This window comes from Marmota flaviventris, chromosome 14, assembly GCF_047511675.1.
Source record: "Marmota flaviventris isolate mMarFla1 chromosome 14, mMarFla1.hap1, whole genome shotgun sequence".
NCBI lineage: Eukaryota > Metazoa > Chordata > Mammalia > Rodentia > Sciuridae > Marmota > Marmota flaviventris.
Window position 1 is genome coordinate 60,438,035 of NC_092511.1, and position 14,255 is coordinate 60,452,289.

General features: G+C 46.2%; 1 protein-coding gene across 4 annotated transcripts in view; it reads right to left on the minus strand.

Moving 5' to 3' along the window:
• Positions 1-14,255, minus strand: part of Sfxn5 (sideroflexin 5) — a 112,356-nt gene that overhangs the window by 54,596 nt on the left and 43,505 nt on the right. For all 4 annotated transcript variants that reach the window (XM_071601710.1, XM_027934496.2, XM_071601711.1 and 1 more), the window contains exons 7-8: positions 2,531-2,584; positions 1,460-1,516 (exon numbers count right to left, since the gene is read on the minus strand). In XM_071601710.1, the coding sequence (XP_071457811.1) occupies positions 1,460-1,516; positions 2,531-2,584 (111 nt within the window). The remainder of the gene's footprint in view (positions 1-1,459; positions 1,517-2,530; positions 2,585-14,255) is intronic.

Here is a 14,255-nt window from a genome sequence, read left to right on the forward strand (position 1 = left end):
AGATGAAGTGGCACATGCCTGTAATCCCAGCATCTTGGGAGGCTGAGGCAGAAGGATCACGAGTTCAAAGCCAGACTCAGCAAAGGCGAGGCACTAAGCAACTCATTGAGACCCCTTCTCTAAATAAAATACAAAATAGGGCTGGGAATCAGGCTTGGTGGCTGAGTGCCCCTGAGTTCGATACCTGGTACAAAAAAAAAAAACAGAGCCCAAGTTCCAACATAGAAAATTAAGAAAAAGCTAGGGGCTGGTCATGTCCTGCTCTACAATTGCTGTTGTGGAAGATGCTTGGTTTAAGGCAAACAGAAGCCATCCAAAGGGCGACATGCATGGTGAAGCCTGTAAGAGACTGGATTTGAGGTTTAGATATGCGGGAGGTAGCTTCCTGAGTCTCAGGACCCCCCCACCCCAGGTTCCTACTGCCTAGGACAACTTCTAACTCCTGTACCCAACTCTCCTCCAAGGTTAAAAAATGCCAAGACCCTCCCCTATCCAAACTGACAGTGCTCCCCCCGCCCACCGAGGACCTAGATTCTTCCTCTCCTCCCTTTGCCTTTGGATTGAAATGTTGAATTGACAGAAGGGTGGTGGCCTTGCCAGGAAAGCAAGACTCGGCAGCCCTCTGGGACACTAAGAGGGTGATTGGGCCTCCACATGGCTTGTTGAAGGAGTGCAGGGGACTTTGGAGAGGAGGTACCAGTGTTCTTAAACCCCCACCCTCAAGAGCAGTCCCTTGATTTTTGTGGCCAACAGTGTGGGGACCAGGGTCACTGAGAAAATTTCCAGGGAAGCTTGGAGGAAGCCATAGGGGAATTTGGTCCCCAAGGGGCTGATGCCAATCAGGATCTAGTATCTGAGCAAGAGATGCACAAGAACGTGGGCTGGGGCTGGGGCTCAGGGGTAGGGCACTTGCCTGGCACAGGTGAGGCACTGGGTTCGAGCCCCAGCACCACACATAAATAAATAAAGTATTGTGTCCATCTACAACTAAAAATATTTTAAAAAGAAAGAGAGAGAGATGGGCAAGAGGAATTCTGAAGCCAGCAGAATTGATCCCTTGCATAAAGGAATGAAATTGATCAAATTATGTCATGTGCGTGTACAAATATGTCACAATGGATCCCAATATTATGTATAATCATGATGTATCAATAAAAAATTTTAAAAAGGAAAAAATAATCAATTCCTTGCTCATTCCCCATCCTACTCCCCTTTCACAGGCCACCTTCCTTCATGCACAGTCCCCCTTGCCCCCCCGCAGGTCCTGCCTGGAGACTCCCACGGGCCCTGCATAAGCAAGGTCTGAGTGCACCACCCCTGCTTGCAGAGCTGGCAGCTTAAATAGGGTGTCTCCAGGAAGACAATGCTTTATACCAATGATGGCAGCATGTGACACTGTAAGGAGGACCATTGGGTCACCCTCGCTGAACCCACCACTGAGCTGAGGGCAGTGACTCACCTTGGTAGCATTGCGGTTTGCATAGTTGACACAAGCATTGTGGCTCTGGTTCAACCACTGAAAGGCAACAGGGAAAGAAGTCAGGGAAGGCACTGTCATCTTCCTGGAAGCCAGGCCTGGGCCTCTGGAGGCCACACCTCCCCAGAAAGACACACGATGCTGTCTCTGGCTCACAGGTATTTCCCTCAGTCCCCCTGGTTAGTATAACACATTGTCCTGGTTTGCCTGGAGCTGTACTGGTTCTCGTATCAAAGTCCTGGGTCTCAGAAAACCCCTCCATTTCTGGAAAATCAGGATGCGGTCTTGTCCACCCCAGTACAGAGACTGTCCCCTCTCCTAAAATTCTGGCATTCACTCCCCCAAAGGGCCCTACTGCCTTTGCCATATTATCCTTATTATAATATTTGCTGGACAGAAGGTGGAATGATTGACAGCTTGCACCTTTCAAAAATCTCCTAGCCCAGTGCTCTGTACCAGCTCTAGCACCCAGGTCAGAGGTCCCCAGCAGTCTTTTTCAGGGAAGATTCTCTGACATTTCCTCTCAGGAGTCAGACAGCTTTTCCTTCCTGGGAAGGTTTTCCCCTACCCAGACACACACAGACATCCTCAGCTGTTTTCCGGGAACTGCAACACACTGTCTCCAAGGGCAGAGACCAGGCTCTGTGATGCACTTCACCTCCTCAGGGTGTCGCAACCTTGCCCTACAGATTTGGGGGAGATGGATGTCAAAATGAAGCTGTAGGCCTCAGATCAATGACCATGGGATGAGCAGCCAAGGAGTAGCCACCCACAAACCATTGTGGTCCAAGTACAGGCCCCCAGCCCCCTCTTCACCTCTGTTCAAAGGCTAGAGTGACACATAATGGTCAGAGTCCTGCTGACTCCTGACAGGGGGCCTGCTCAGCTGGGCCAAAGTCTCAGGTTTTCCTCCAGTGGTTTCTGGGCTGGGGGAGTGGGATTGGCTGACTCTACCCCAGGGGCTTAGAATAGGAGAGCCCAGAGAAGGGAATTCCTGACCAGTGCTTGTCTGGGCTCTTCCTTCAGGAGCATGCTGTTTGCAGAGCCTCTTACCTGCCAGAAGACAGTGGATGCCAGTGTTTGGTTGGGTAAGAGAAGACCCACCACCTGTGAGGAAGAGAGGGGAAAGGCTGAAGAAGGCAAAAGAAACCCCTCACACCTTTTGCAAAAAAAGCAATAAAACTATACAGCCAAGGGCAGGGGTTCATGCCTGTAACCCCGGCCACTTGGGAGGCTGAGGTAGCAGGATTGCAAGTTCAAAGCCAGCCAAGGCAACTTCGTGAGACTGTCTCAAAATAAAAAATAAAAAGGGCTGGTGAGCCGGGCATGGTGGTGCATGCCTGTAATCCCAGCAGATCAGTTGAGGCAGGAGGATCATGAGTTCAAAGCCAGCCTCACAAAAGCAAGGTGCTAAGCAACTCAGAGAGTTGTCTCTAAATAAAATATAAAATAGGGCTGGGGATGTGGCTCAGGGGTCGACTGTCTCTGAGTTCAGTCCCCCCCAAAAAAGACTGGTAATGCAGCTCATCTGTAGAGCACCCCTGGGCTCAATCCTCAGTATGACACATGCACATACACACACATACACACACACACACAAAAAAAAAAAAACAGAAGAAAGAAAAGAACTACAGAGCCACAAACAAGAGTGAGCTACACCTGTACAAACTGATGTGGTTTGATGTGTTCATATAAACAAATGCCCACAGAGGGCTGGTAAAAGATGAAAAAAATCAAGTAGCAGAATTATGTTATAGCATAATCCGATTTATGTAAAGAAAACCTTCTCAGTTATAAACACATACACACAAATATCCCCAAGCATGAAAAAATTATAGCACAGCATAACCATTAATTGTGGGTTTCTCTAGAAGTCTGGTTACAGGCTACTTAACTAATTTACTTATTTATTAGTACTGGATTGAATCCAGGGCTTTGCACATGCTAGACAAAGGTTCCACCACTGAGCTACCCCCCCAGCCCTTTTATTACTTCATTAATTTATTTAAAAAAATTTGCAGTATTGGGGATTGAACCCAGGAATACTTTACCATTGAGTTATATGACCAGTCCTTTTTTATCTTTTATTTTGAGACAGGCTCTCGCTAAGTTGCTGAGGCTGACCTTGAACTTGCGATTCTCCTGCTTCAGCCTCCCAAGTGGTTGAGATTACAGGTGTGCACCACCACCACAGTGTTCAGCTTTGTGTTCTTTTTAACAATGGAGGTGCATTATTAATGAAGGGATGGAGGCCAATAAAAACAAGCAAACAAAAGGAACATATTCACAGACATTCAGGTAAACTGAACTCCTTCATGCCCTAGTCACCCCATAAAATTTTTATGATGATTAAATAAGAATCATTTCAAAAGCCTCAAGTGATTTATAAATAGAATTTTTTTTTTGGGGGGGGTACTGGGGATTGAACTCACAGATGTTTTACCAGTGAGCTATATCCCCAGCCTTTTCTTTAAAAAAAAATTTTTTTTTGAGATAGGATCTTGCTAAGTTGCCCAACTTGCAATCTCCCTACCTCAGCCTCCCAAGTCACTGGAGTTACAGATATGTGTCACCACACTGGGCTTATAAGTGGAATTTGAGGGAATTTTTTTTTTCATCTCTGAATCTCCATGAACCAAAAACTTATACTATGTTTAACCTACTGACTCTTAGATATCTAACAAATGGTTGTTGAGTGAATGAATGATGGAATGTATGAATGAATGAATAACACATATACAAGGCTAAGCATGTTTACCAGGTTTACATAGGTGTGGATCCATTATACCCAAGCCCAGATAGTAGCTCAGACCTAGACTCACTGGCTAATTCTTTTGATTTATGTCAAGATGAACTGTTTGATCTTGACATTGGCCATGCCTTGGACTTCAGGATCCACGTGTAATCCTCAATATTACCTTTTGAATGTTTGTGTGCAAAATAACATTTACCAAGTATTGCTGCATATGGGAGAAATATGCACAACCATCCACATATTGACTTATTTATTATTCCTGTAGATAAAATGGCTCTTTGGCAAGAATTTCTGTAAGGAACAAGTATAAACATTCAATACTATGCAGTAAATCAAATTCTAGACATCCTCAGCAGCATTAGTAAATCATGTTTTAAACATTAAAATGTTTTAAAACAGTGAACACACACACATTTATATTTATTGGCCCATATCAGTTTGAATAAAATTATATAATGTAAAGCCATTACATAGCTCCAATGAGGAGTTATGAGATTTTTCTCCCAGAATAAGACCTGTATTTGAATCTTCATTTCAGAGGCAACTTAGGAACCTGGACTGAAAGTCAGGGGACCTTAAGTTCCAGGCTCAGGTCCATCCCTGGGGTCTCTAATAGATGACAGATGACAGTTCCCTTTGGGGTTTGAGTTTCTACCTATAAAGTGCAGGATAAAGGGTCTACCTCCATTTAAAATTCTACCCTCATGTTCCAAGTGGTAGGTATGATGTCAATAGAAATAGCCCTAATGTTTGGGATGGGATCTTGTAGGCTGAGGAGTCTCCGGGGGGGACCTAGGCCTCCTCCTGGCCAGGTCTCAGTAGGAAGCCAGAATACAGAGAGGAAACGGAGCCTGGCGGGGGTGGAGACGAGTGTGCATATAGACGTACACACGTACATGTCTAACTGCCTCCAAAGGCCTGGGGAAATTCACACTGCCCACCGTTTAGAGCGCAGTTTATTATTTATTCCCCTTCAATCTGTAGTCTATACAACATGATGTGTTATGGACGACATGCTCTTCTCTCCTGGGGTTCCTCACTGTACCCCTGACCTGTGCTGAGGCCATGGGGAATGTCATAAGATTCAGCCTCATGGAACACACTGCACTTACCCAACAATGATCCAGAACACCCCTAGTTACATCACAAGGACCCCTTTATGAATTACCCTGAGAGAAATTCTGTTCTTAAGAGTCAGAAATTATACTTCTGAGCAACTGGTTTGCATGCGTCTTGCTGACCTTGGCCATTTTACTGCATCTTTCTTTGTACTGATGGTCAAGAATTTGAGGGAGGGTCTCTGTGACCACATCTGCCAAGGGTAAACTCACGCTGCAAGTTCTGAGCCCAGAAGTCATCCCTGGCTTCCTCTTATCTTCCCCTCCCTAACTTTCCTTGTATCTTTTTCATCTTGTTTAATCACGTGGCATGCATATTTAAAAGTGATAAAAAGTCTTGTCCAGAACAACCCAGAGCCCCAAACCAAATTAGTACATAGGCTATATAACACACAGGCAGACACACACACACACACACACACACACACACGTTGACAAATGAGCATTCTACCTTGTTGAACAGCCCCCACTCCTGTCCTAACAGGGCCTGGTGGCTTTGCTGGCAGCTCTGTTAAATCTCCTCATGCTGTCTTAGAAATGGATTAATTTTTGTCGAGCATTTCCCTGGATGCCACTTACCATAATCCTCATAGTAACTCTGGGGAGCAACCCAAATAGATTATCTCCCATATTTTGCAAATTGGAAAACTGAGGCTTGGAGAAATTCAGTGATCTGCCCAAGACTTTACAGCAAACCAGAGAGAGAGTCGGCTCTCTGGAACCGTGGTTTGGCCACCATGACTCTCTAGTTTTAGGGGTGCTCCTTCTCCAGCTTATCCCCCAGAGCACAAAGGGAGAAGGGATTCAGTCACCTCTCCAGCCCATCTACAAAGAACTGTCTCTGTGTCACGTTCCAGGCTGCTCCCAGTGGGGAGAGCTGGAGCAGAGAAATAGATGGTCCCTGATTGCCACAAACACAGGGACCAAACATGGCAGTGTACAAGAATGGCCTTTGTAGCATCTAGGCAGGAAAATGGCAGCCTGGTTGGAAGTATGTGGGGTGTGCACAAAGCTAATGCCCACACGGGAGTTTGGGTCGTCAGTGTGTCCTGGCTATGTGATCAAGGAAGAGGTAGAACTGAGATGAGGTATGAGTGAATGGGTGTGTGTGTGTGTGTGAGAGTGAGAGAGAGAGAGAGAGAGAGAGACAGACAGACAGACAGACAGGAGCAGGGACAGCCCAGTGACTGGTCTGAGAAGGAGGGTAATCAGCAGGAGGCAGCTGGAGAAGATAAGGCAGAGAACGCCAAACCATGTTGGCCAAATGGACCCTGGGAGCCATTTGAGGCCAAGGCAGGGGAGCAGGGTTCCTGCCCTCCGGGTCCTTACAGCCAGGCGGGGGGACCAGCAGCGTTCAACGCCAGCTCCATTCCCTATTAGGCAAAACGCAGCACCATCTGCACAATCCCAGGAGCAAGAGCAGATATTTTATAACTTCCTTTTTTCTTTTTAAGTCTACATTAAAAATAAATGTTCCCTTCAGCTCTCAGATGTATATCTCTGGTGCAACCTGCCCACATTCCCTCCCGCTGCCCTTTCCAGAACATGGCAGGGGAAAGGAAGAAAGAGATGGATAGAGAGAGGGAGCCAGTCCACCCGGCTCCAATGCCAGTGGATCGCACCTCTTCCAAGAGGGAAACGCTGCAGGCGTGGCCGCGCAGACGGTGGAGAGAGCCCAGAATGCGCCGGTACCAAGGAAAGTGGAAGGAGAGCGAAACAGGAGCCAGCAGCTAGGATTGCTACCCAGCCTCCACCCTATCTTGCTGCAGGACCTTGGCCAAATCGCACATCCTATCTTTGCTCCCATTTATAGTTCATACCATGGCTGGAGTCCCCTCTGCCGCTCCAGTCCCCTGGCGGCTGTCTTCTCTGCACATCTGTCTGTATTCTTGCTGTCCCCTTCCCCTCGGGTGCATCCACAGCTGAGGACCCTAGTAGTTAACATTCAGCTTCTGATCATCTGATGCTAATGCTAATACTGACCACATGTAGGTGACTTGAGCTCTCTTTGTGCCTGTTTCTTCATCTGTTAAATGTGGGGCACCCCTGGCACCTCTCTGGGTGGTCAGGAGAGGAAGGACAGCATGGGAAGAATGTGGCTCAGGGTCTGGCGCACAGCTCCTGCTCCTGCAGGCCAGCTGTTAGTGTCATTCCCCTCCCACCTCTAGTTCTTTTCCAGCTTCTGATGGTCCCTTCTTTCTCTGAATCCCACAACTTGCATTACACAGTTGAACATCACCTTTGAACACTAGTCTAAGCCCTCAAAGAATAGGGAGCTCCTCAAGGTACAATCAGGGATGATGTCCCCCAAAGCACATGGCCCAGGACAGGACCCACACTCCAGGGTGGGAGAACACTAACTTCATTTGCCTTTGGGGAGGTGGTTTAATGAAGTTGGTGCTGATCCATCCCCACTCCCTGCATCTTAGCCCTCGCCACGGCACCCTAGCGGGAAGACTGTACTCCATGCTGGTGGCTCTGCTTGGCCATCTGACCTGCTTGGCCAGGGGTATGTGGGAGGAAGGTGCACTGTGCCAGTTCTGATGTCCTCCTGTGCACCCAACACTGCACTAGGAGATGTCCCTGACTGGTCTTCTGGTCCCGGGAGGCTGGGACAGACAGAGCAGAGGCTAGCCAGGCCTGCTGATTCCAGCTGACCCATGGGACAGAGCCGGCTGACCCTGGACAACTGCAGGTCCCCTGCAATGCTTACAGACATTCCTGCAGTGCTTGGGTACCTGTTACACAGTGCCACGGCAGCAACTGCTAACTGACAGAGGGGTACCCAGAGGGGTACCGCATACAGAGTGAATCTGCTGTCCATGGTCCCAAATTTTGCACCATGATGAATATACCTTGAATTGTCTCACCAGTGCTGTTGGTTCCTAAGTGTCCTTGCTTATCACCCCACCCACCAGGGGCCGTCAGCTCACCTCTGGGGCTGTCCTGGGCCAGCGTGTGCTAGACCCTAGTTTCAGGACAAAGTAAGGAAGGGGACTAATGGTCCCATGTAGAAAGGGACCTACAAGAAAACCACAGCTTCCTTGCAGGTCTCCTCCTTCCGAGCGTCTGAACCACAGCAGACAGATGAGGCCTCAGTCTGGGAGAGCGGCCATCTGTTTGGTCAGGAGTGGGACATGAGCAGCTAAAGACAAGGAGAGGGGCAGCAAGGCCACTGGTCAGCACTCTGTGCACCAAGACAGCTGGTCTCAGAGAGAACTGAGCAGCCCCCTACCCCCTTGGCCACCCCCCCGGAAACTGACTCAAGTAATAGAAAGATTTTTAAAGTGTGGGAAATCTGGAGAGGAAATAGGATGTGCGTGAAAACAACTGGGTAGTAAAATTCACACCAGGGGAAGACGGCGGGGACAGAACGATCTTGCCCCCGGTGAAAATGGCAGTAATAACCGTCCCTCTCCCCTCCACCAATCCCCATTTGGCTCATCCATCCAGGAAATCACCCACCCACCCAAGAGGAGGTAAGATCCCTGAGTATGCCTCAGTCCTTTTCTGTCTTCCTCAAGAGCTTCAGAGGGGTGTGACCACAGGACACTGACACCACAGACCTGAAGTTCACACTGCTAGAGGAACAGTGCTTTGACATGACCCCCCTTCTCCCACCTCACTCAATTCCCCAACGTTCCTCTCTGATGTGTGGGCCACGAGCCCCGGTACCCAACAAATTGCCAGGTTCTTTTTAATTTTTTTCCTTCTGCTTTGTCTCCATCTTCTGATTTATATGGCTAATGATCTGAAAAGTAATGCCCCATGCATTCGGGGTTTGGCTATTTAAAGGAGGCCAGATAGTGAAAGAAATATCAGCTTCTGATCATCTGTCAGATGAGTGTCATTTGTCAGATGAGCGTCTATCCCTGACTGGTCGATTCTAGCTTAACTGGACCGACGACTCTTGCGTGGTATGAACTAGGACAAAATGGCTGGTGTTCGGTCACGCTGAGGGCAGACAGGGAGGAAACTGGGATTGTGGTTAGAATGTGTGAAATAGCAATCTGGAATGAGGAGGATTGGGAAATGTCAGAATGGCTCTGGGATGTGGCCACGTCCTCACATAAAGTGAGTCCTTGATGGCCCACCCCAACTTGCCCCCACCTCCCGAACACGTAAGGACACCCAGCAGCACCTTCGGACACTGAGGGTTTCTGTGTTCACAGGATCATCTGTAGTGTCACAGGGAAGGGACTCAGAGCACAGAGTGTAAGCTCTTAATATCCCAGGAAGGACAGAATCTCATTTGGATTTCTCCCGAGGCCACCAGACTCCCTGATGAGGTGCTCTTGGTCCACCCTTCTCAGCTTCCGGGCTGGATCTGAGCCTTTTGAGAGTTCCAGATGTGAAGGGGAAGACAGCAGTTGGAGAGGGAGGCACAGATGCTCCGTGGAAGAGCCTCAGGCCCTTGGCATCTGATGCACCACCGTGGCCAGGGTGCAGAGCACAGGCAGCAGCTGGGGAGAGGATGAAGGCAGGTCAAGGGCTGAACCCCTGGGCCAAGGTGGCCTTGCCCTCCCCAGTCCCACGTGCATGGAAAGAACAGCGCAGCGCACCTCTTGGTGCCATCCCAGGAACAGAGACTCCGGTTACAAAGAAGCCGCCACGTTGATGGGGTCTCTTCTGGGAGGATCCCCCCAAAGGGGTGCCGTAGACCACAGGGGCCTCGGGTCAGCCTGGGTGCACTGGCTTAGCCGTCGTGCTTATGTATAAATTGGGATCTTCTGCCACACACCAAAGGGGGGAAAGTTCCCATCTTTAAATGTTAAGCTTAAAATAAGACACTGCACGGTGCCAGTGGATCTGTGAAATCTGCTGACTAAACTGGCAGCAGCCCCTGGGAGGAAACCAGCTCATTTCTCCCGCGCTCTGGTGGGGGTGGGGGTTGCTCTCAGGCAACCGGGAGCAGCGACGGGGGTCAAGCCCCGGATGTTCACCTGGGCAGAAGGCGGCTTGGCTGTGGCTTCCAGAAGCTTCTAGGTGGAGGCACGTGCCAGGCGCGCTCACCCCTTCCCTTCCTCACTCAGGGGCCCGGTTCCTAGCACGTTTGCTGGCACCACCGATTCTATTTTGGTGAGCATTTTCAGTGGCTTCTGCATGCGTGTGTTTCTTACCCACTCTCTCCGACCAGGGGCTTCCCGAAGGTGTGGACTGGAACTTTCGCTGCCCTTCCGACGAGGCTTTGCTGCGGGGTTCGCGCTGTCAGGGGACAGCAGGGCCGTAGAGGGGCTGAGGAGACGGGTGGTGCCAGGCCTCCGGTGGAGTGGCAGAGGGCAGGATTAGGAGTGGCACAATGGGTCCTCGTGTTGCTTATGCAAGTCCAAGTGCCACGATGTAAGGCGACAGGCTGAGGCCACGCGGGGCCTGCCTCTGGTCCGCTGTCCTGAATCCCATTAGGTGGCTACTTGGGGCCGGGAAGCGGGTAGCTGAGCTCGGGGTTGGGGTTCTAGCTGCCAGGGGCCTGCGGGGAGCCACTCCAGGTCCAGTGACCTACTCTGTCTCAATCAGACGACCCCATAGGATTTCGGGGGTCAGCACTGTCCTTGCACGGGGCATCTCTGTTCACAGAGAGGGTTGGTCCTCCCAGGACGGGCGCAGCACACATTCCCGAGTGGCATCGCAGTGGATCAGCACCGAGGCTCCCGGGGCTGGCAGGGCTGCCAGGGGCCATAGCGATGCGCTTGTCTTGCGCAGGCTAAGGAGGGAGTGGGAGAGGAAGGGGGAAACCTCAGCGATGCCTTGGGAATAAACAGTGCTGCATCTCTAGGCGTGGCGGGCTCATCCCGGTTGATGGCAGCCATTGACCAAGAGTCCACTCGGCCTCTGAGGGAAAATGAGATCATATTCACCTTTGTCCTTTTAAACACCCAGGTCTTTGGTTGGGCAAAGAAGTGATTGTGCCAAATGATACATCTTTTGTTTTTAAATGTGGATGGAGTATTTATAAGGATTATTATGGCAGTCTCTTTTTGCCTACCTATGAACCATTATTTCCTTCTTTCTTACTAATAAAATATAAATTTGAGGGGTCAACTATATACCATCTAAATCCCACATGAAGTATAAGCAGAACTGTTGTGTGGGACTTCCAAGAAGATTCCTTAAAGAGAACTGACTCAGTAAGGAGATACATCCTTTTACTTCTTTTCCTTATCCTCCATGCAATGTGAATCTTGCAGCTGGAACTCCAGCAGCTATATTGGTCTGTGAGATGACTTTTACAATAGAAGCCTGAGTTGAAAATGGGTGATGTAGAAACATGGAAGACTGCATTCATGATGATATCATGGGGTTCTACCTACCTTTAAAGTTCTTAGACATGAGAGAGAAATAAACTACTTAAACTAATACTTATTACTTTGGATTTTCTGTTATATGAAGATGATCCTACTTCTAATTAATATAATCACCTGCAACAGAGAAAAACCACAATAAACCCCAAATGGCAGAATTATGGAAATAAGATAAGCCATAACATTACTTAAAAGAATAGATTTTTTTTTTAATTTATTTTTTTTAGGTGTAGATGGATACAACACAATGCCTTTATTTTTATGTGGTGCTGAGGATCGAATCTGGGTCCTGCCCGTGCTAGGTGAACACTCTACCTCTGAGCCACAATTCTAGCCCCAAAGAATAGATATTTTTGAAACCCACCAATTAGAATTTAAAAATGTATTCTTTTGATTAATTGACTCAAAATCATAATTTCAACTTGCTTAGAAAATAACAACACAGGATCATCACCATACATATGAACACCTATTAGATAAAGCCAAGTAGTAGATATAGACAGAGGCAAATTCATAATGCTAAACACTTTCATTAGAAGGAAAAAAATGAGAATAAGTAACTAAGCATTCCAAAATTAAGAATACCAACCACAGACAAAGAAGACATAAAACAAAAGCAAATATGAATAAATTAGAAAATAAAATAGAAAAATTGATAAAGAGGTCCAAGAGCTGATTCCCAAACACAACTGGCACGGATCCAGTTATTTTTTTTTAATTATTTTTTAAATTGTAGATGGACAGAATGCCTTTATTTTATTTGTTTATTTTTAATGTGGTGCTGAGGATTGAACCCAGTGCCTTACACATGCTAGGCAGGTGCTCTGTCACTGAGCTACAGCCCCAGCCACGAATCTAGTTATTTTAACAAAAGGATGGAGATGAGGGGGATAAACTTGAAATTAATCAAAGGGAAGACCATGATATTTTAAAACACTGACATTTCAAACTTTTCTATAACAAAGACACCAGGGAGAAAAGAAAAGCAGCTAGAGAAGAGATTTGCAATTTACATAATTCAAAGGATTAATATCCAAAATAGAAAAAGATCTACTACAAATAAATTAGAAAAGTATAGCCCATGGAAGAATGGAAAGGGTATGAACAGGTAATTCACAGAAGAAGTGGCTAATAGTAAATGAAAAAAAAAAAAAAAGCACAATCTTTTTGGTGTTCAGGGAAATAAAAATTAAAACCATAATGAGAAGCCACCTGGCAAATTAAAAAAAAAAATGAATAGGAATGTAACAGAGATGTGGGGAAATATCTCTTCTTTGAAGGGAAATTCAGTACTATCCATTAAAACTACAAATGTGCATGGTCTTTAAAGCAGCAAATTCACTTTCTGGAATGTGCTTTGGAGAAATCCTTATTCTTGTTCGAAAAGAGCTGTAGGAAGATTTGCCACAACATCATTGTTTTTAATGGCAAATAATGAGAAATACCTTAAAACTAGGAAATAGAATCCTACTGAGCAGAAGAAACAAATAAATGGAGCCTATTTATATGTAACTGCTTAGTAAGGTAATTGCAAGGTAATTGCAGGTGAATGCATTATTTTTTTTTAGTTAAAAAAAACTGCAAAACAAAATTAAAAAAAAAAATTTTATTTTATTGCTGGAGATAGAAACTAGGGTCTAGGTAAGAGGTTCTTACCATGATAATTGTGAGCTCTATCACTGAGCTATACCCTGAGCCCTCCCCCCTTTTTTTTTTTGAGGCAGCTACTAAATATATATATATATATATATAAAATGTCTTATAAGTACATATATGCCTAGAAAAAAGCCTGAAAGTTCACACCAAACTCCTATCAGAGGTCACTTCCAGCCACAGATTTGGGGTTGAGACACATCTGTGTTGTTTGAATTCTGAGCTAAGAAGACATTCATATACCACTTGTACAACTTTTAAAATATTCTTTATAAAAAAAAAATTCTTGGTGGTATTTTTGAATCCCAAAGAACATATTCATGTATTACTTGTATAATTTTATAAAATATACAGAGAAGATTTTTTAAATCCCAGAGTTATTTCTGAACTCCAAAGATAAGAAAAAAAAAATAATCAAACGATTCCAGGGGAAAGACGAGGGGTAGTTCATTTATAGAGGAAAAGAGATTAAGGCCAACTATTGTTCATGCATGAAAGGGGGGAAAACGACATTTCCAAGTTCGTAAGAACGCAAAGGCTGGATTGTCCACTTACTTTGAATGTTAGTCAAAGAAGCTTCTAGCCAAACACAAAACACCCAAAGCTTAAATAATGTGACATTTAACACAGCTGTTAATAAGGACTTCATAAAATGAAATTCCAGATTATTTCCAAAAATTTGGAGGTAAGTTAAAAACTAGAGTAAAATTATATGTAAAAGTCTCTTGCTATGGAGGGAGTGTTGGGAAATCACATTCATTATTTGATTCTTGATACACACACATACCCACCCACACATATAAGTATAATACAATCTCTCTGAACTATAAAATAATACAGATGAATGATGACTAGGAAAAATTAGGATGTTCCTCTTCCAAGCTACTTAAGAAACTTAAAGGAACAATAAATACTATCACTCTAGTACAAATCAAAATAGAAATGGAAATAAT